This window comes from Diceros bicornis, chromosome 9 (assembly GCF_020826845.1).
Source record: "Diceros bicornis minor isolate mBicDic1 chromosome 9, mDicBic1.mat.cur, whole genome shotgun sequence".
Taxonomy (NCBI): Eukaryota; Metazoa; Chordata; class Mammalia; order Perissodactyla; family Rhinocerotidae; genus Diceros; species Diceros bicornis.
The window spans coordinates 12,868,865-12,892,118 of NC_080748.1; the positions used below are offsets into that span (position 1 = coordinate 12,868,865).

The window sequence follows — 23,254 nt, forward strand, 5'->3', positions numbered from 1 at the left end:
TTATATTTCTCTAGTGCAAGGCCATATAAAAACTTTGACTTTCTTTAAACTCACTTTTGGTTTACGGCATTGTACTGACTTTGTAAAGAAATATATAATCTGAATTATCTCATTGCACGTAAATTCCCAAAACAGAATCATCAACAAACAGTGGCTCTCAAAGAATTCAGATGAAATTAAGAAGTGTATTATAAGTAGTTGTCAGGTGATTGCAACTGGTCTTTTAAAGCCCTTTGCAAAATTACTTAAATTAGAAGATATAAAAATCTGCTCTCATTCAGGACTGTTGAGAAATAATGTTCTTAATTTTGACATAATTTAACAATACCATCACCTGAATATGCTACTTTGGTTGAATATATCTGGCAGGCAAAGTAACTTATAAACTGGCAGAGACCAAATTCCGTAAATCAATGACCTTTACACAAATGTGATATCTGAAAAGTAAACAGAACGTATGAATTTTGTAAATCCTACATTTAAAGAATTGTTTTTACTTCATTTATTTTTGACAGGTGAATGGGGGGGTAAATAAACTAGAAATAAAATTTAAAGTATAAGATTCTTTTAAAAAATCTTGCATACTATAAAGATGTATATAGATGTTATTATCTATATACCATATATGTATTTCCAAACCTAGAAATAGGATAAAGCAAAGTACTAATTGGAAGGAGGAAAAGCTTTAACAAAAAAAAAGTTGAGTCCTTCTGTAAGATCAGAAAGAATTCAAAATAAGCATTCCTGCAAATCTCAATATAAACAAACTCCTCCTCCTTTCGATTCTACTGAAAAAAGTACTCTGGTTCAGGTGAGTTTTTGTTTTGCTTTGACTTGAGGGGAATTACTGAATTAAAATCAGCAAAATGTTTCTAGTCACTGGCACACCCATATTAGACTCTACAGAATCCCCAGAAAGAAGACTGCATTTTAAAAAGGAAAAATGGTACAGATACGATGTATTAAAAAAACAAGCCTATTTTATTCTTTGGAAAAACTCAACCATGTAAAGGTTTTCTTATGAGTGAATGTAAACCACCTACACATAGTTAAATTTGATCTTTAGGACCTCCCATATCAGAACCTTTCAAAATGAATCATCAACTGTATACAAACACACACGTACATACATCACAGAAAAGTCTAGAGGGTAGAGAGCAAAAACATAACAGCACTTACACCTAAGTAACAGAACTTTATAAATGGTATTATTTTCTTTAAAAAGGTTTTCTATTTTACAAGTTTTATAATAATCCTATTACTTTTCTAATCAGTTACAAAATTAGAATAAAACAATAATTAACAAAAAAATAACCTTTAGATTTTTAAAGGCAAATACATAAATAAATAGACTATGGCGAAGAAAGAGCAAAATAAGACAAGCCAGACAACCACTTCCCGTTAGCAAACACTGGTCAAGTGCATCGAGATCTCAGAAAGCATGTCACTCATTTTACTACAGAAGGTAAGTTACAAACCATTTATAGCTGAGTGGCAATCACATTAACTTACTTGATAACGCATAATTATGATTACCTTTCCTTCGAAATAGTTTATTTTCAAAAACACTAGATGCTAAGACTAACAAAATAAGGTTGGTAGAATTAGGAAAGTTACTCCTTGGCTAAAATTAATAATATATGACCACAATATCTGACGATGTTTTCAAATAGAGTGGAAGTGAGTACTACTGTTCTCCCCTTTGAGCTATCTGATGTACCTTATTCTGGGCCATCTCTTTTCGCACTTGTGATTATCTTTGCCACATTTCTCAGGTAACTATAACTTATATAAGTTATTCAAGTCACCTGGGAAATGAGAAAAGGGTTTTACAATTTCAGGGTAGACTGCTCTCCCTTTTGTCCACCTGGGATGGCCACTGGAACTATTCCAGGAAAACTTCAGCTGTATATCTAGTGGGTCTAACTGAGAAATAAGATTTCAGAAATGACTCATGTGTTAACAAAATTTGAAATAAAAATATAATAATAAGCTTACATCTGTACTCTGCACTACACAAAACCTAAGAGTGAACCCATATCTACTTCAGAATAAAGACAATTAGGGAAAATATTTTTCCAGTTTTTTATTTTTTTTGGCTGCCTGTCCTAAGTCCCAAAGGAGTAAGGCAGACAGCACTATGGGAAATGAAAGAGCCATTTGCCTGCTTCCTCTGCCAGCTGGGAGTCTGACAGCATCTCTGAGAGGCAAGATGCCCCAATTTTTTAGTAAAACTGTCTTTCTCTGAGTATGGAGAATTTAACAAGAAACATCATGTCTTAGTAAACCCTGCCTCAGAGCATGAAAAGTGGTTGCTACTGAACCAACAACCCTACTATTAGGTAAAAGAGAAATTCACCTGTGCAGGATTAAAAAGGATCAATTTCAGAGCAAAAAGCAAGTACTATTAATGCTTGTTCAGATTATATATAGCAATAGCAAAGCAAAACATTCTGACAAATAGAAGGGTTGAGAAAAGGTAGATATGAACACAGAAACTGAAAAATAGTAATGACTTCAAAAAAAGGATACTGAATCCTTCTATGCCTCACACTTCAATATGGAAGAAAACTCTGAGAATTATAAGGAAAACACTGTTTTGACTACATGGAAATATGTGACAATGAGTTAAGATCGATACAGCCTTCACCAAATCACACAGAATGGACTTGAACTAGTCCTTACTCTCCCCTCCCGGCAACAGCTGCTGTAGCCACCACTCTCCTCGAGTCTCTCCTGGCATGGCTTTCAGGATCATCAAACTTTTTTTTTTTTTTAATTTTCCTATAACTCTGTTCCTTTTCTCACTTTTTAAATTGTCCTATCTCTAAATAGAAGTGTTGTACTTTTGGGCTGTCCCCACTCTCTTGGTGAATTCATGTAATCTCATATTGATATTTTTTTTTCAACTGAATGACCACACTAATCTATATTTTTAGCCCTCTCTTCTTTCCTAAGGGCTAATTTCACATTCTTACTGGGGTTAAAGAGACATCAAAGATGACTTGCAGGTTCCTCTAATATTAGCTTTTTTTAAAGACAATTCTATAAGCTTGATTACATGTCTTTCTATGTCATGTAGACTAAAATCCGAAAAGTTATAAGAAAGGCCAATAACAGTATACATAATGATAGTAGCAACACATGGATGCTGACATTGAGAGAGCAGAAAAATCACAAAAAGTAAAACCAAAAGCTTAGCAATCTGGGACCATTCGAAATACAAGCCAAAAAAAAATCAGAGATCTCGGGCCGGCCCCGTGGCTTAGCGGTTAAGTGCATGCGCTCCGCTACTGGCAGCCCGGGTTCGGATCCTGGGCGCACACCAACGCTCCGCTTCTCTGGCCATGCTGAGACCACGTCCCACATACAGCAACTAGAAGGATGTGCAACTATGACATACAACGATCTACTGGGGCTTTGGGGGAAAAAAAAGGAGGAGGATTGGCAACAGATGTTAGCTCAGAGCCGGTCTTCCTCAGCAAAAAGAGGAGGATTAGCATGGATGTTAGCTCAGGGCTGATCTTCCTCACACACACACACAAAAAAATCAGAGATCTCTTCAGTCCACTGAAAGAATTAATTTTGTAAACCATATAACTGCACTGTCCAATATAATAGCTATTAGCCACATGTAGCTATTTATATTTAAATTAATTAAAATTAAAAATTTCAGTTTCTCAGTCACACTAGCCACTTTGCAAGTGCTCAATAGCCACATGGAGCTAGTGGCTACCTTACTGGACAGCACAGATAGAGAACATTTCAATCATTGCAGAAAGTTCTACTGGACAAAGCCGTAGTGCTATTTCAACATTCACTGAGTGTTCTCTATGTAATAGGCGCTGTGCTAGGTACAGGGGTATAGAAAGATGAGTGAGATAAATCCTCTCCCTGTCCTCAAAGAGCACATCATCTGTCTAGTGGAGGAAACGAATAAAAATACTTACATGTGCTAGAGTAGAGATAATAACATTTATGAGAGAGTAACTGATTAAGGGGCCTAGCTCTGAATTCCAGACCCATTAACTAGAATTCCAATCCTATTACCTAGCTTTTCACCAGAGTTGGCCTGGTTCATCTGGGGTCATAATGGTGCGGTAAGTAATGCTGAGACTCACCACTACGCACAAATCTCTGCGCTGTCAGAACGAGAGATGCTTGGACCTAAAGAGGATTTAAGTTAGCTCTGTCCCTCTGGGCTTAGTGCTTTACACTGCTGGCAACCCTTGAAGGAAAAGCCATCCTGCCATTCTATTTTTCCTTGGTTTCTCCCACGAGACAGCTTTGCCTCAACTATCACTTTTGGTTTGGGGCTCCCAGCGTGTGCTATACTTATAGTGACTAAGTGCCTGACAAAGTTATAAGGCATTACCAAGGAATTAACACAGCAATTGAGAACAAGTCGTAGCTGCAAATGGAGCAAGAAGGGAAAGGAGAGGTGCATTCTAAGCAGAAAGGGAAGGCTAATCAGCAAGGATGAAAGAGAGAAGCATAAAAGTCAACGGAAAGACCTGTGGGCAGGCAGAGCATTCATTACAACTCAAACGCCAGGTACATAACATACAAGGATGGAACAGCAGGAGATGAGGCTGGACTGCAGTCCAACTGCTGAGAGCCTTAATGCCACCATCTGTGGATTTTGGCCTGGATTGGCCTATAAGTGATAGCTAGCCATTATTAAGTAGAATAGTCAAATGATGAGATCTGTACTTTCAAAACACAAACCTGGGAAAGGGGTGAAAGGCAGATAGTAGTGGATAAAGGGGAACAACATCTGGATGAAGACCTCGTCGAAGGCAGTGGAGATAAAGTTGGGGAAACTGATTTGAGAGACATTAGAGAAAACTGATTGGCTCTGATTTTTGACAGGATCTATCTGGTGCACTGGCATCCAATAAATGTTTGTTGCACAAATTAGTGAGAAAGATAGGATAGTGATCCCTTAGATCACACAGAAGGGCAGAAAACAAAAACCACAAGAAACACAAAAATTCAAGGGAAGGACTGGCAGAAGAAATACTGAAAGAAACTGAAAAACAAATCAAATGAGGCATATTCCCTCTGTCTGGAAGGCGATTCCCCAAGATATCTGGATGGCTTGCTCCCCATCTCCTTCAGACCCTTGCACAAATGTCAACATATTAGTGAACTCTTCCCTGATCACACTATTTAAAATCGAACAACACAGGCATACTCTCTCAGCACTCTCCAATCCCCTTTCCTGCTTTATTTTTCTCTGTAGTACTTATCAAAATCTAATATACCATATATTTTACTCATTTATTTTATTCTCTATCTCCCTACTACTTAAATGTAAGCTCCATTACGAGGGGAATTTTGTCTGTTTCATTCACCACTGTACACCAGAGCCTGGCACATAGCATGTGCTCAACAAATACTTGTTGACTGACTGAATGAACAACGCAAAGAAATTAAAAGAGCAGGATTATTACATGTAGACTAATAACTATGGACATAAAATGATACCTAACATGGAAATTTTACTGATTATTTTGAGTGCCAAAATTAAAAATCTGTATAAACAGTCCTTTAAGTATGGAAAGCTCAAAAATGTTTTCTTCAAACATGCATTTAATACATATATGTAATTAATTATAATCAAATATATGTAATTAATTGTAACAAAGTCTATTTACAGTCACAAAATAGAGAGATTTTATAGCTGGAAAAATCACTCATAGTACTTCACAGCCACATAGCAAATCCACCACTTCAAGCATTTAAGTCCTATTAAAACTTTCTCAACTTCCATTACAAATTTCTAATTCCTTTTGTGACATTTTGGCTATTATTAAATGTTAAGCAAAGGCAAGAAGCCAAAATTGAAACACCAGAATATAAGTATAACCACAGCCGTTAGCTTTAAGACATAGTGAAGAGAATATCACATAAGGAAGGTAAAGAATGGTCAAAAAGTTAAAAAATAAAAACATCCAAGAACACAAAAAAAAGCCCACCTAGCTGGCTGGCTTCAGGAAAATTACCAAACATCATTAAGCCTCACTTTGCTCAGACTTTTCCTTTACTGAGACAGAAACCAAGGGAGTGAGGGAATTTAACTTTAGATGTGGTCAGAAAAAGCGTCTCTGAGGGCAGAAAAGCTAAGAAGGCATTACCCATATAGAGAGGGTATAGACATATACTGACAAGTGTTTTAGGCAAAGGGGCTGATAATGTGCAAAGGCTCAGCCCAGCTGTGGGAAAGAGCTTGTGGCCTGTCTGAGGAACTGAGAGGAACCCAGCATAACTGAAGCACAGTAAGCCAAATGGGATAAGATCACAGAGACAGGCAGGAGCTGGATGATGCAGGACTCTGGAGGGCTATGGTAAGGATTTGAGATTTTATTCTAGGGGAATTTATTCTTCAGTGGAAAGCTGCTGAAGTTTTCTGTTTTACAGAGGGAAAAATAACCCAATTAATGTCCGATAAAATCACTTAAGCTATTTTTGGAAAATGTATTACCGGGGAATGTGAATGCAAGTAGAAGAATCAGTTCCAAGACTAATGGCGTAGTCCAGGAGAGAGAGAGAGTGCTTGCAACAGGATGATAATATGGAGACGAAGACAAGTTGATGGATTCCACATACATTTTGAAATGGACTGAATTCAGGGGATGAGGGAAAGGTAGCAATCAAGGATGATTCCTAGATGTCTGATTTAAGCAACTGCTTGGCTGATGGTGCCATGGTAAGTAACATAGTTAAGTATTTAATTAATTTTAGCTATTCTTAGCTACTATTAGAAGAGAGACAGAGAGAGAACCAGCGATCCGACAGCCAAAAGAGCAAAAAAAAAAATGAAACTAAAGCACAAAAAGAAAGGACAGTTAGGTCAAGCTATGAGGGAATAGCAATATCAGACCAAATTTCCCACTGAAAACAACTATAATAGTGAGATAAAATACAAAACAAACAAACAAACAAAACCCCCAGCTATTTGAACAAACAGAGCAACCAAGAGAGTTGGGACATTAGGAGCCAAGAGCCCACAGAGAAGGTAAACACACTGAGAAGATCCCCACTTCCTCCCCTTGAGATATCTGCCAATTACCAGTATAGGACACAAAGATCAAGCAGAAAGCAGCATCCTGGGGCTTGTACCCGTATCACTGGGCTGGAAAGACAAAAACTGGAATTCTCTACCACCACGGTAGCCAGGAATTGAGGAACCCAGATAAGAAGGAACCTCAAAGAATGAGCCCAACATTCTGCTCAATTTTTGTCCTCCAGGAATGTGCTGAATCATAAACAACATGGACTGAAATGCAGAAAAACCCAGCAAAAAAAATGCTGCAAAGAGGTTAGAAAGCTAAGCAGAGCTTTCAACAGCCTCTCAGTACTTGAAATTCAGGACTTGCCAATGAAGAGACATCTTAGTAAATACTCCAAACTTTCAAGTGAGACCTTAAAAGGGCTATGCACTAGGAATGAGACTATTTGAAATTCCTGATTGCCCTGCATTCAGCCTCGTGTCATTTCAATCACTGATGAATCAAAGTGATCAATGTTTTTCTAACTGCCTGCCAGAGAATATTAAATCCTATCTGGAGAAAGACAATATCAGGCAGATCCTTTATAATTTTTCATCACAATGTTAATAAAACAAGACCAGGCATCCTAGGAAAAAGCATCAAATGATTAAAAACCAGATAAACCAGATAACAGAAATAGACTCAAGGGTGATCTAGGCATTAGAGCCAGACAGGAACATTACAAAAATGATTAACATACTCAAGAAAATAGATCGGGGCCGGCCTGGTGGCATAGTGGTTAAGTTCAGTGCACTCCGCTTCAGCGGTCCAGGTTTGTGGGTTCGGATCCCAGGCGCCGACATATACTGCTCATCAAGCCATGCTGTGGCGGCGTCCCAGGTATAAAATAGAGGAAGATGGGCACAGATGTTAGCTCAGGGCCATTCTTCCTCAAGCAAAAAGAGGAAGAATGGCAACAGGTGTTAGCTCAGGGCAACTCTTTCTCACCAAAAAAAAAAACAACAACAAAAAAAGAAAATAGACAAAAACATTGTGAGAACTTGAATGTGTGTAAATTTTTAGGACTGAAAATATAAAAACTGTAATTAAGAACTCAATAATTGGGTATAACTGGATACTGGACAGAGAAGATATGATAAGTGAACTTGAAGATAGATCAGTAAAAAATATCAAAACTGATACAGAGAGGGGGAAAAAAGAATGGAAACTGTGAAATGACCTAACATACATGTAACTGTAGTCCCAAAAGGAAAGGAGATAATTGGACAGAAACAGTATTTAAAGAATACCAGCTAAGAAAAATCCCAAAGTGACAAAAGACAGCAAGCCATACACTCAATATGCTCTAAAAACTCCACACAGAATAACTACAACAAAAGCCATGCATAAGCGCATAATAGTAAAACTGCTGAAAACCAGAGACAAAGATAAAATCTTAAAAACAGCCAAAGCAAAACACGATAACTTCAAAAGAGCAACAGTAAGACCAAAAGCTGACTTAACAGAAACAGTGGGAGCCAAAAGTTATAAAGTAACTTCAAGGTGTTAAGAGATCTATTTTTTAAAAAAATGAAGGTGAAATAAATACATTTTCAGGCAACAAATACAGGGGATTCATTACCCAAAGACCTGCACTAAAAGTAATACTAAAGGGAAAATCACCCAGAGGCAAATGCAGTAAAACAGGAAGAAATAAAGACTTCCAGAAAGGGTAAATATGAGGACACACTGAAATGAGTAATGGCTAGTTGAAACAACAACATTATTATTACTGCTACTACTATTACCATTATTATTATCTCAACAACAACCACAATGATGTCTTTGGGGGTTTAAAATAAAGCAAAGTGTGGAAGAGAGGTAAATTAGCTTAAAATATTATAACACCTTTTCACTTTCCTGGAAGTGGTAAAGGAAGTAACGTATGATAGGCTCAATTAGTCAAAGATGTACATCATAACCTCTAGGTTACCCAACCCAGTAAGGAGATAATAAAAGAATTTAAAACAAACAAGCTAAGAGAGGAGATATGGAATAAGATAAATATTTGATTAATCCAAAAGAATTGAGGGGTGAAAGTTCTAAAGCACTGATGGTACAAGTAGAAAACAAATAGTAAAATGGTCAATTTAAACTCAAATAATGTAATACGTAATTACATTAAATATAAAACAATACAGATTATCAAACTTAATAAAATAAAACCCAACTATCTGATGCTTAAAGAGATTCATCTTGAGTGTAAAGACAAAAAAGGTTTCAAGGAAAAGGATGGAAAGAGAAGCCAAAAGAAAAGTACATTATAGGGCCGGCCCCGTGGCTTAGCAGTTAAGTGCGTGCGCTCCGCTGCTGGCGGCCCGGGGTTTGGATCCCAGGCACGGACCTGCACACCACTCATCAAGCCATGCTGTAGTGGCATCCCACGTACAAAACAGAGGAAGACTAGCACAGATGTTAGCTCAGGGACAATCTTCCTCACCAAAAAAAAAAAAAAAAAAAAAGCAGGTATAATTACAGATACTATAAACATCAAAAAGATAATAAAAGAATGTTTTGAAAAATTTTAAGCCAAATGGGAAAATTTAGATAAAATGAACAAAATCCTTGAAAAGCAAAATTGTCAAAACTGACAAAGAAGAAATAGAAAATGTGAACAGTCCTATAATTATTGAGGAAACAGAATCAGTAATCCCCACAAGAAAACACCAGATGGCTTCACCAGCAAATTCTTCCAAGCATTTATGGACGGAATAAAATCAATCTTCACAAACTCATCCAGAGAATAAAAAACATTTCCCAGCTCATTTTATGAAGTCAGCATAAATCTGTCAGACTCTACAAAAAATTAAAATTACTAGCCAATCTTTTTCATGAACAAAAATGCAAACATAAATGAAATATAATCTAGCATATTCATACTATGCTAGATAGGATAATTCATAATGGAAAAGTTAGGTTTATCCAGAAATTCAAGGATGCTTTAAAATTAGTAAATATGTATCCTTCCCCCCAACCTCCACATTTTTAACACATATTTAACACATACTAGGTACATTCCTAAGAATTTTATCCTAAGAAAATAATCAGACAAGGCACAGAGATGTGTTTTAAAATATACATTATATCATTGTTTATAATAGCTTTTATATGCCCATGAATATGGAATTAGCTAAACAACTCATGTACATCTATCAGAATCAGCTCAAAATTATAATATGGTTCTACACTTATTTGTATGGATAGTGTTCATGATATATGACTAAATGAAAAAAGCAGGCTACAAAAACCGGAATATTTTTCTAAGGCAAAAACACTAATTTTATGTGAAAGTAAAGAAAATTAAACATATATCATGAGAGAACATTTTGTCTAGACACAACGAATTGCCATCTTAATTTAAGTTCATCGACAAAAGATAAAATGCCTAACTTGGACAATTTTCTTCAGCAGAAAGAACATTTTCTTCTCAAAATCTAGTCATAGAAAATTGCCCACGTATGTATTTTATTTAGACCATAAAAAAAATGCTATCAGATTTGAATCAATGAACAGAGAATCTGCATCACACACAAGCAGGTATAGTATGAAGACAAAAACAAAATACCCTGAAAGCACTAAATCCATTACAAATCAATCTATGTGTTACATATATAAAGCAATAATAGTTTCAGCATTCAAAGTGGCAAGTTTATAGAAAAAAATTCTATTGTATAACATATATAGAAGAGGATTCAAGGTTCCAACAAGTTTAAAGAAAACTCCCTTTAATTTTAGCAATTAATAAGACAATCTACCTTCATTAAAATCATTCCAACACAGAGGTTGCACAGTATTTTGCAAAGATAGATAAACAGGTGTCATCTCTCCTCTACCACGATAGCTCAGATAGCTCAGACCCGTCAGACCCATCAGCAGTGACGGCCTGGAGCAAGGTGGTGGGAAGGAACATCAGGCATTCTGCTAGGGAAAGTGTGCCTGAGGGATTTAGCAATGTTTGCTCAGGTATGGTAGTGGGAAAGGGTTTAGTATGTTTATCTAGTGCCATCAGACCCCAATTCCTACCCTAGCTCTACTTTTTACTAGCTATGATACCAGCTCAAGACAAAAGTTGACATAAGGGAAGCCATATTGTAGAAAAGAAAAACTCTATTGTAACTTTGAATGACCTCTGACAAACTAACCCAGCTGGATATGCACCCTCCAGGAGATCTAACTGCTCTGTAGATTTTACAACCCCTGCTTGTGCATGTACCTCCCAGCTGCGATAAGATGATAACTGCTTTTTTGAGTTCCTTAGGAATGTGATGACCCCCGAACAGAGAATCTATGCTAATAGCCATCATCAGTGAAAACTGAAAGATCTGGTGTGGCGACTCCCAGTCTCTAACACCAGAAGGTCAACATTCCTAACCCCCTCCCCAATAACCCAATGGCCTATATAACTGCTGTAAGATTTCATGCCCCCTTAAGATGGTTCTTTTGGACATGAGTCGGCCATCTTCCCTCTTGCTAGCAAGCTGTAATAAAAAAAAGTCCTTTTTCTCCTACCACCTTGCCTCTTGACTATTGGCATGTCTTGCGGCGAGCAGAAGGCCCACGTTGGGCGGTAACAGCTACATGACGTCAAACATGTTCCTTACCCTCTCTGAACCTAGGTTGTGAGAAAGTAAAAATCAGCTCTGCTGGTTATCACATTGGGATGTCTCTAAAAGACACAGAGAAGGCCAACAGAAGACCAACAGGTAACGAAATTTCTCCCTGGGCCACACTACAGCTCCACAATGACTAACAATCTCCCCCAGCCCCCTTCACTTCTCCTGCCTCCTAAACAAAGACTACTGAGAGATCCAATTACTAAGCCCCCTCCACTTCCTGTACCATAGCATTCAATCCAGAGCTAGTCTCCACTTCCCCTGGTCTCTCAGCAGAATCATTCAACACAGCCCAACCCTACGAAAAACTTCTTGCATTCCGCCTTACTGCAACTCGGCATGGTCTCTCAGGCATCTGCTCTTCCCTGCTGCAGCCAAGTCAATAAACCTAACTTGATTCACTACAGATGCACTCCTGGTGGTCTCCACCCGGTGGGCAGCAGCAGTTTCTTTATCTATATACCAACTATATTTATCCAGGGTCACTGTGAGGATTAAATGAACTGTTATGTAAAACACCAAGCAACTGCCTGGTAAATAGCAAGTACACAACAAATATTAGCTTCTCTCCCCTATGAGCTCAAAATAAAGCTATATATGTAATTTTATTTTTTTAGTAAACTACCTAGTTCTTCACTATCAACAATCTGTATCTCTAGAAAACACAGCTAAGAGCCAGAAAATAAGCCCCTTGAGTAAACAGAACTCTAAGCAACCAAAACAGACATGAGCAAGTCCATGGAATAAAGATCATGTACTTTACTATAGGGCAACTCCTGAAAATCCTACTCAAACACCATTGGCTAATTTTTAACACACTTTAGTCTAAAAAACTTTGAAAATCTGGTTTCCAAACCCATAGCAAATTAGAATCAATAAGTGTAAATATTCAGAGAGGGCTAGGTAGGCATACTGACCACAGAAAAATATAATTGCCCAACAAGGCAGGAGACAGAAAAACTAGAAATATCAAACACAAGAACTTAAAATGCTCAGAAATCTGAAGTCATCTTGTGCAATGGCTTCTAAATTTTTTTGATTGAACATCCCAACTATAAAATATTTGAGCATATACTTCCAATACATGTATATTCATTTATAAATCATATATTTTATATATATTATAAACATATACTAAAACAAATTAAAAGATTAAAATATTGTTTTAACTATTTTAAAGATTAACTTGTTTTAATCTTGCACTCACTAAAAATACTACTACTATTAATGTATTGAGAACATTGTTATTGAATATGCCTATTTATTTTTTAAAATCTTGGTTTCCCAATTTGTGAATTCAATGTATTTTGACACTTGGTTTTAAGAGGTGTCATAAGTCATAACTGAAAAACCTAGTTCACAAAGATGCATAGATCCATATAGAAGAACACGTCACTTACTGGTTTACTAAATCATATTATTTTTCTATTCTATTATCAAATATGCACAAGTTTTTGTTAAAAGTCAGTTATCTGATGTCAATGTTATTAAAATTTTATTTTTCCTGATGTTAGTCATATATTTTTGCAAACTAAGTAAAATGTGTTGCTTTTTATGCTTCCAATAAATGGGTCCAAAGTCCACTAAAATTCTCTGTAAGGAAGATTTTTCAACATACTGGAAATATCGAAACATGTTTCCAGAATGTTCCCTCCATAACATTAGTTTCTTCTGAAAAGGAGGTACTTTCTCATTTATTGGTTAAAATGTCAACTTTGCCTTGAAGAAACAACTTAGTGTTGCTTTTCTCAAAAATATCTGCTAGGTAGCGTACTAGAGATAGCTTCTTGTTATCACGGAAAAGATCAGCATCTGGAATCATTCATCTTCTGTAAAATAAAAGTGTGTAATTCAGCTTTGAGTACTACACCTCTTTTAAATACTTTGACAGTGAACCTCTGCTCCTCATCTCAATACAAAGTATCATAGGTTTTTTTAAAAACTATTTTTTAAAGTAACTATATAATATACTATAACAGAAAAACAGCAAACACTTGGAGAAACTCAGGGTGCTGCTGTTGGCCTCTACCTTACAGAATTCCCACGTCTTCCCTCAGCAAACCACATTCATTGTAACCATCTGACTGTGGACCTAGAAAGGACTCAGAGCCAATCCATATATTAATACAAAAGCTCAATTCCTCCCCCTTTTTTGAGCACAAAACAGACAAATAGAAGTTCTAATATTTTTATTTTCGCATCTCAACAGACTCACTTTGTAAAGTACTGATCTAGTAAAGGGGCATAAAGCTTCACAACCTATATGAGGTGCTGAGAGTATGAGAGTTGTAGCTTATAGAATAATGATACTACATTACACAGAAGTACTCAATGAACACTCGCTGAGCTGAATCAGTTATTATTATTATATTATTCAAAAGATGGCTCTAAAGTTACCAAAAATAAGTTAAATTATGCATAGCATATTATCCTTAAACATAGGACAGTAATCCAAAATTATTAGATTGGGATATATCCAAAAACAACCTTCATGTATTCAGAAAATTTATTGATTCAGAATAACTTATTACCCAGGGATTCCAGTTACGATGAACTCTACAGTCACTTTCAGTTTTTTCCCCCAGAATGAAAGGAATTTTTAAAGAGCATACTTAAGAAGCATATACTTCAGTCTCCTAAAATACATTTACTGTTCCATATTATGAAAACTAGCAGCCATCAGTACTTCATCCACTAATTTAAAATAACTTCAAGCCTTAATATTAAAAATATATATTTCATATTCAAAGTAGTAACAGAGGCAGACATCACAGGCTTCATATTTAACACTATTACTATTATCAGTAGTAGCAGTATGGAATAATATTTACTTTTTCCATATGTAACAAAGATGATAAAGCTTCACAAGTCAAGAAAATCACTCATCAGTTTTTAAATGTCTACTCTGTTTTAGAAATTACGGGAGATATAACAAATAGAGGACACATATCCATATACATTTGACATCGTATAAGAAGAATCGCAAACACACCGACAGAAAATGGTTCACAGGAAGGAAAGATCCTGAGCTAGAATGAACTAAAAACTAATTTCACAGGACAGGGACATGAGCTGGACTAGGGTTCAGAGCTAGAAAGGAAAAGACAGTCAAAGCTGAGGGAAATAATTTGTCATTTGTTTTCTTAATAAAAATGTCTGATTCAGAACACCAAATATAAGATACATTCAAGTAAAACAATTTAGAGAAACATTCCATTAGAGATATATTCTTTACTAAGCTGTTCATCAAGTCACACACATATATGTAAATGGTACTTATCTACCCTTTAGCTTCATAAAATCTCCCAACTTAGACTTGAAATAAGAGCTCTAGCAAGAGAAAAATTAAAAGGAGCTGTAAGTAAAGAGAAAATTTTGGGTACTAGATCTTAACATACTCTTTTTTCAAAGTTAAAAATTTTCTAGGGGCTGGCCCGGTAGTGTAGTGGTTAAGTTCGAGGGCTCCTCTTCGGTAGCCCGGGGGTTCACAGCTTCGGATCCCAGGCTTGGACCTACACACAGCTCTCATCAAGCCATGCTGTGGGGGCATCCCATATACAAAACAGAGGAAGACTGGCACAGATGTTAGCTCAGGGCCAATCTTGCTCAGCAAAAAGTGGAAGATTGGCAACGGATGTTAGCTCAGGGCAGATCTTCCTCACAAAAAAATTTCTGTTCTCTGGACCTTTTTCTAGCATGACATTTTCCCTTGGTATACTCTACATCTGTCATTTTACTTTAATTTGGAAAAGTGATAAAAGTTTACTTTGAAAGGAAATTCATTTTAGTAATTTCCTGTCCACCAGAGGGCTCCAATATTTCTTCCACAAATGGCAGAGATATAACCCAACAATAAAAATATTAAGCACTGAAAAAACTCAGATGATCATTATCTCATCCAACCCTAGACTAAAAACTGTTACATCTGCTACAATTTCTACACTAACAGTTTAAAAAGATACAGGGCTTTTCTTCAAATGTTTTATCATCTAAAATGTTTCAAATACCAAAACTGCTTTGCCATTATTCTCACACTAATTGTCAATTTCTCTCTTAAGTAGCGTTTTCAATTTTATAGATATCATAAAGTTTAATTTCAATCCAAAGCTCTAAATAGTACCTCAAATGTTTTGTATAATAATTTTATAAATACAATCATTTATTTCTTGATAATTTTCCCAGTCCAGAAAACAAAATTACCACCTTATCTACCCAGCCTCAGGCCTTATTACTAACAGAAAGAATAAACATTTTCTTTCAGAAGACCTACAGTCATTAACATAATTCATGCTACAACTATAAATAATGAATATTGCCCTATCATGAACTATGTTTTGGGCTGAGAAAAAAATAAAGGAAATGAATCATTTAAATACAATGTATTATAATGATACTCTGCTCAGATATTTTCAGATTTTTTTCACAAATAAGTTATTACACTGGAATCTTAGTAAATTTCTTAGTTTAAACTCAATCACTCTTAGCAAAGGAAAAGCCAGTATTTTATGTCAATACATTTATATTATTTATAGGACATATTTACAGAATGTTAATTGGAAAAGTATCAACTGCAAATTATTATTTTTTAAGAGTATAGCAAATCCATTCACTAGGGGTGCCACTCCCCCTCCAAAAAGATCTATTTGATAAATTTGGATTATAAAAAAATGAGACTCCTTATGGTAAACAAAAAAACATAATGTTTAAAAATAAACTTTAAATGTGAGTTATATTTACAAAACAAACAAAGATGCTAAAAAATCGATTTTAAAGTGAGTCACAATCATTGCCACAAGAAGACTTTACCGAAAAAAATCTATTGATTTAGCAATTACTGTAGCTCAAGAATGAATTATCTCTAATGAAAACACGGCAGGGGTTATAACTTCACTGCCTCACCTCATCTCCCAAATAAGATTTTCCTATATTAATAAAAGCACTATTAACATGTAAAAGAACATAACATTTCTTTCTGAATAACACATACTAGCTGTCATCACTTAGAAACTTAAAAATTTTACTGCACCTAGCAAAAATGTATGAATTCATACTTGCAAGAGTATATATCCTGACCAACTTAGAGTTACGCTGCAAGGGAAATGTCAGAGTGGAAAGAGGTAGGGGTGGCGAGGCTGAGGCTTTTCAAGATTCAATGAGTGGTAAAATTGTTCTCACTTTAAGTCATGAATGTAAATGCAGATTTATTGTCCATTACTGATATGAAGAGTTTAACAATATTAAGCATTTAATTGACAACTTTTAACCAATATTTATCATGTTATATTTCAAAAAGCTGGGAATCTTAGGCACATATCAAACGAAGGCACTTCATAAGCAAAAATGCAATGTAAGTAAGAGCAAATGAAGGTTTAAAAGGCTTTACCATAGGAAAAAAACTTCGAGACCTCCAACAAGTTGAACAGCTAGAAAACGAGACATAAAAAATACTAGGAACAATCTAATCTGAGCTGTACCTTAGACACACTCTGAAATAGCATCATCAGGGCATTATATGTTTATTACATAATACTGCTTTGCCCTTGTATATCACCTTTAATCAAGGGATCTCAAAGCACCACAGAATCATCAAGGCCTTAAAACACAGTCTAAAACAGAAAGTTATATTTTATAACTGCAGCTATTAATAAAACCTTGCCACTACTTCCTGGTCCCCTGATCTGAACATTAGCTTCCAAACCTTCTCTCTGACTTGGAAACAGAATTCCCCAAATCATTTCAATTTGTGACTGACGCTACGCACATTCCAGCTTTTCTTCATCACTGGGCCTAAGGAAAGCAGTGGCACTGTTTTAAAGACACATCTATTTCATTACAACTTCTGTGACAGAATAAATAGTACTGAGGGTGAACATATCTTGCAGTGTGCATGGTGATAGAAAATGGAGGCTTTATAGACAGCAAATCTTTGCTGGAGGTGATGAGCCCACAAAGCATCCATCATACAGGGGAAATAGCATTTCCCAGCTCAGTCCAGAGACCTCTCCAGGCAACTTCAAGAGCAGAGCAGAGGAAACCACGTCCAGCTATGCTTAAGCGGGCAGAAGACTATTCTTATGCGTGTGCACACCAGGAGAGAAGGGAAAACTAAAGGGGCAATGCACGAGTTTTAAGACTCAGTGAGGAGGGTGTAAGGTTGCTGTGTGGCCACCCAAGAGACAGAACATTACTGTTCCATTGCATTTAAATAGCGCATTAAATGGAAAATCAAACATAAGCAAAATGTCTTTAAACCAAGGTCAAAATATGCCATTTAGAGTCATTTAAATTTTTTTCACTTTGAAGTCTACAAATGAGGTTCACGCCTATAGAAACATCTAACATTTTAAAATTTAATCATCAGCAAAGTTTAATTTCGCTTTTTCACTGGAACACACGACACTCAAATGTTAACTTAATGTGAGCATAACTACGTTAACTTTAATTCTTTCCTAAGCAAGAATTGTTTCCTCTTCCTGTTAATTGCATTATGTTTGTCCCTAGGACTGCAAAGTGTGATTTCACACTCACACAAACCCACCTCTCGGCACTGTAAGCCTACACGGTTACTGTTAGTCAACTGACAACCTCAACCTTTAAAGAAAAGCATTAATAAACAGGAGTACTTTTTGTTTCAAGTTCTCAACAATCAAGGATCAAGGCTCCATAATGCGTTTTATTAGCTTTTAAACGTCCAATGATGTAATACCGCTAAATATTTGGTACTAAAAGTCCTGGAATATTCATAAAAAGTGCCACTATACGGTCAGCCTAGATTTGTGAAAATTCCAAAACATCTTAATCTTTCTGTTGCCATACTTGTTCATCCAGACATTTCAAAAAGCTCAGAGCAAATTCTAGTAGACTTTTTCTTGAAGCGATACATGTCCGGTTCTTGAAAATATCAAGTTCGTACCCACTGCATTAACGATCTCGTCAGTGTCACAGAGCAAGATTCCCGTTTTCCTGTCTACCTCCGGATCCAGCGGGGACACCCGTCCTCAGCTCTGCCCACTCTCACTGACGTCTTCAGAAGCTTTAAGATACAAGTGTTCAGAGGCTTCTAGCAAAGAGGGAGATATTCTCTCCACTTCAAGCTACCTTGCTACACTGTCCCTACTTCTCCACTGTCTTTAATGACTTAGAACATACAACCAAATGAGAAAACCCATACTAAAAGCAGTACTTTCGAAACGGAGGAAACCAGAACCTCCAACTTCTCCAAATCTCCTAGCACCGTGGCTTTTCAACAGTGCCCCGCAAACCTTCACCCCACGCCTGCATCCTTTCTGATTAAATAAGATTGGAAACCACAATTAAATCAAAGGTGTCGTAACTTATCCTTCACTTACCATATCCGCCGGGACATTACTGGACATCTTGCCGGTTGATATATACCCAGATGTGTACGCAAAAAAATACAACAACAACAACAAACAAAAAAGAGCAGAAGTCTTCAAGCCACAGAAATCAACCTTAACGAAAAAAATAAGTTATTTCGGAGTCAAAGTGCCGCCGGGCCGAGGTTCTGTGCGAAGAGGAACAACCCCCAGAAGCAGTGTGGCCGGAGCCGGAGGGAACTCCCGGGACGGCAGCAGCAGCCCCCGTCGTCGTCGTCGTCGTCAGCAGCAGCAGCAGCTCCAGGACCTGCCGCGCCAGGTGGACCAAGCCGAGTGACACACGGACATGGAGCGGGGTGGGAGGGGGTTAAATCCGCCTTCCTCCTTTCCCAGCCCGGCAATGATTCACACTCGCTCCCGAGTCAAGTCCTCATTAAGCAGGAGGAAAATGCCCGAGTGTGGATGTACATAGATAACTATGTAGCTACACATGGACGCGTGAGCAGTGAGTGGCAGGCGCGGGGGCCGGCGGGCCGACTGCGCCGGGAGAAGGCTCAAGTCGCGCGGCCGGGGCGGAGAGCCGGGCCGCGGAAAGCCGCGCTCAAGGGCATTTAACTGCTTGGAAGCCAAAGCGAAAGCCCGGGGCGCAGAGTCCAGGCGGCGAGCGCGGGGCGCGGGGAGCTCGGGCCGGGTAGGAGACCCCACGGCCCCTCGGAGCTCAGGCCGCGGGCGCCTCCGGGCAGCAGCGGGGCTCCGGGCGCATCGTCTCCGGCTTCCCGGCTCTGTTCTCCTGCCTCCGCCTCCCCCGTCTCCGCCTCCCCCTCCCCTCCCCTCCCCTCCCCTGCCTCGCGAGCTCCCCGCGACGCCGACTTCGGCTGGTCCCCGGAAGACGCCGGGGCCTCCCGCTCCTCAGCCCGAGAGTGGTTTCCTCTCAGAGCTTTGTCTCTCCTCCTCCTCCACTTTTCAGTCCCAAACGCCGCAGCCGCCTCCTGTCATCGCCTCAAGCCAACATGGCGGCGGCCGCGGCGGCGGCAGCTGCCTGAGCGCGAGTCGGGGACACGGAGAGAGCACGGCCCCCCCTTGCAACCACCACCCCCGCCCTCCCCCCTCCGCAGACGCCAAGTGCGTCACTACGGAGACCACCCTCGAGCATCACGGGAAATGTAGTCCACGCGGTGGGGGCAGCGGGCCACCTAGCGCGTCCTGGCCCCACTCCGAAGCCACGCCCCTCGTAGCAACAGTTGCTAGGAAAGGAAAGCTCGCTTTAGTCAAGCTGCCGCCGTGGAGTTAGGTGATACCTGCTGCCAGGAGCGCTGTGATCGTGCGAATTATTTGGGGAAAATAATTCTGCACAGAGAAATTCCCTCATGCACGATATACACACAGAGTTGAAAAATGGTTTACCTCCAAACAGAGCCATTCATTTTAATGACAGCACGCTCTCCACATCCTGCAATCTCAAAGCATTTTGTATAGTGATTTCATCTAGGTCTCCTCAACATTACATTTGGAGGATCAGAAGCAATCATTGATTTCCAATAAGGTCATAGAAGTTCAACAGGAACAAGGATCTCATTAAGCAGGGAGAATGTTTGGACATGTGTTTCTTGAAGACCTGGAGCCATAAAGCTACAATCTAGTTAATTGAAATTACCAAAAACTATATTAGATACAATAGTGTATCATGCCAAATCTATATTAGGAAATAGCTACTACAAACCATATGGGGATTCACCAGTTCACCAGGCTAGCCCCTAAATTCTGTTTCACTCAAACTGTAATTGAAAACCTATACACCGGCAGTGACTAGCAAATAGCACCAAATAATACCATTAGTGAGAGACTCAGAGGAAGAATATGTCTACCCCAGATTTAGGAACAAAATGCAGAAACCACGACGTCCATCTGAATCCCTATTCACATCTCTCAGCTCTTTGGCAGAGTATTTTAGAAAGGGCAGTCTCAATAAGACACCTGGATAAAAATGCCAACGGATTTGCAGTCTGGAAGGCACCTCTCCAACGTACAGCTATGTGACCTCATCTGTAAAACAGTCTTGCCTACCTTCCAGGAGTAAAGCAGGGGCAGATGTAAGGGTGAGTTCATGCTTGGGAAATAAATTACTTTGTAAATAATAATGCATCATTTGATATGAAATGTCACTACTCATTCAGCAAACAAATGTGCCCGGCACTCTGCTAGGCACCAGGAGTTTAAAAATGAATAATCCAGGCACTGTCCTCGGGGAACTCGTTGTCTGGATGCCTATGTAATTCCCAACAGCAAGCTCTGCAGTCTGGTTTGTCTCAGGATGGACATTCACAGGACATTTAGAGTCCCTGACTCTCGAGTAGCCTGGCTGGAGAAATTCCAGGCACTCCTTGGGGGCTACATCATCCTGTTGGGAGTTAGGGTAGTAACCAGGGAGGAGGAGGATGGATCAAATTCCCAGAGAAACCAAAGGACAGAGGGAAAAAGAGGCCCAAATCTCGCCACGATTAGGCTTCAGGACTTTGTCTAGATACTTCTGAGTCTGTAGCTCATGACTTTCCATGGCCTCTGGTACTCGGTTGCTCATTCTCCCTGTTTAGTAACCACAGAGCCCTTCCCACCAGACCTCCAGGAAATAAGGGCAATTGAAAATGCTTCACTTGACCGATGAGTTCAGAAAGAATTTTGGAACACATTTTGAAGGCTTTCACTCACAAAGTTAGTCCCCCACTCCTCCTCTAACCCCACTTTATCCAGTGACTGTCCTGGCCAAGGCTCTGCTGGGCCTAAGTGCTACTGTAAGTAGAAAGGCAAGAAACATAAGATGGCAGGACTAATAGAAACATCAACTCACACTTCCTCTGCTGCTTTCCAACAGCCATATGGCAAGCGATGCAATGACCACTGCCAGCCCAAGACCTTGGCATTTCTGACACACGATGTTGCTATTTGCTGCCAGTTACCCCTGCCACCACTACAAAAGGCCGTATCTTTCAAAAGTAGTCACTACACCTAGCTGTGTTTCCAATCACTCTCTTAAGAGAAGCTGAGACATTATTCTCAATAAAACTCATTATAACTCTCCTAACAGAATTAAGCCAGCCCTGGTGGTCTAGTGGTTAAGATTTGGGGCTCTCACCACCATGGCCTGGGTTCTTTCTCGGTCAGGGAACCACACCACTGTCTATTGGTTGTCATACTGTGGCGGCTGCGTGTTGCTGTGGTGCTGAAAGCTCTGCCACCGGCCATGAAAAGCCTGTGAATAGCAGCAGCGCGCTGTCTGATGCAGCGCCAGGAGGTGAGAGAATGGCACAAACACACCGGGCAGGGCTCGGTGCACAGCGTCGCTAGGAATGGAATCCACTGGACGGCACCCACAGCAACAGAGTGAAGACCTGAGGGAGCGTTATTGAACACAGCTGCAGATTTTTCCACTCTCCTCTTTTTACTCTCTGCTTCCCAACCAGGCAGGTGAGGTGGGAGGCTGGAGAAAGAGCCCAGCTGTCCACAGCAGGGAAGGGTAACATCTTCTTGAGACTGTTAATCTATTATCAGCATCAATATGAAGAAAGTGAGTGACACAGCATTTTTGTATTAGGAAAAATAACTTCACAGGAAATCAAAAGACTTGGCTCTGTCACGAATTAGCTGTGTGAACTTTGCCAAGACACTTTGCCTCTCTGAGCCTCATTTTCTTCAGCTGAGGAGGTTAGACGAAATTTCTCAGGTCCCTTCTTAGAGTCTATGAGCATCAAGTTCCCAAAGAATAGCACATGACATCCATGACCTGTTAAAAATATCTCCCCCAAGTGACTGTTCATGGGTATGAGGGGTTTTTTTTTGGGGGGGGGGGGGAGCTGGTGAGTGATGAAAACGGCCTAAAATTAGATTATGGCAATGGTTGCACAACTCTGTAAATATACTAGAAACCATTGAATTGTACACTTTAAATGGGTAAATTTATTTTTTTAAGTTATGATAAAATATGCATAATATAAAATTTACCATCTTAACCTTTTTTAGGTACACAATTCAGTGGCATTAAGTACATTCACTTTGTTGTACTACCATCACCACCATCCATCCACAGAACTCCTTCTTCTTGCAAAACTGAAACTCCCTACCCAATGGGCAACTCCCCATTCCTCCCCCCTTCCCTCTAGCCCCTGGCAACCACCATCCTACATTCTGTCTCTTTTAATTTGACTACTCTAGATACCTTTATAAGTAGAATCATACAGTATTTGTCCTTTTGTGA

General features: G+C 38.9%; 1 protein-coding gene across 1 annotated transcript in view; it reads right to left on the reverse strand.

The window, feature by feature from the left end:
- UBL3 (ubiquitin like 3) overlaps positions 1–19,100 on the reverse strand; it is a 73,546-nt gene extending 54,446 nt beyond the window's left edge. The window contains exon 1 of the mRNA XM_058547946.1: positions 19,018–19,100. Within this exon, the coding sequence (XP_058403929.1) occupies positions 19,018–19,044 (27 nt within the window). The 5' untranslated portion in view covers positions 19,045–19,100. The remainder of the gene's footprint in view (positions 1–19,017) is intronic.
- Positions 19,101–23,254: the final 4,154 nt, after the last annotated feature.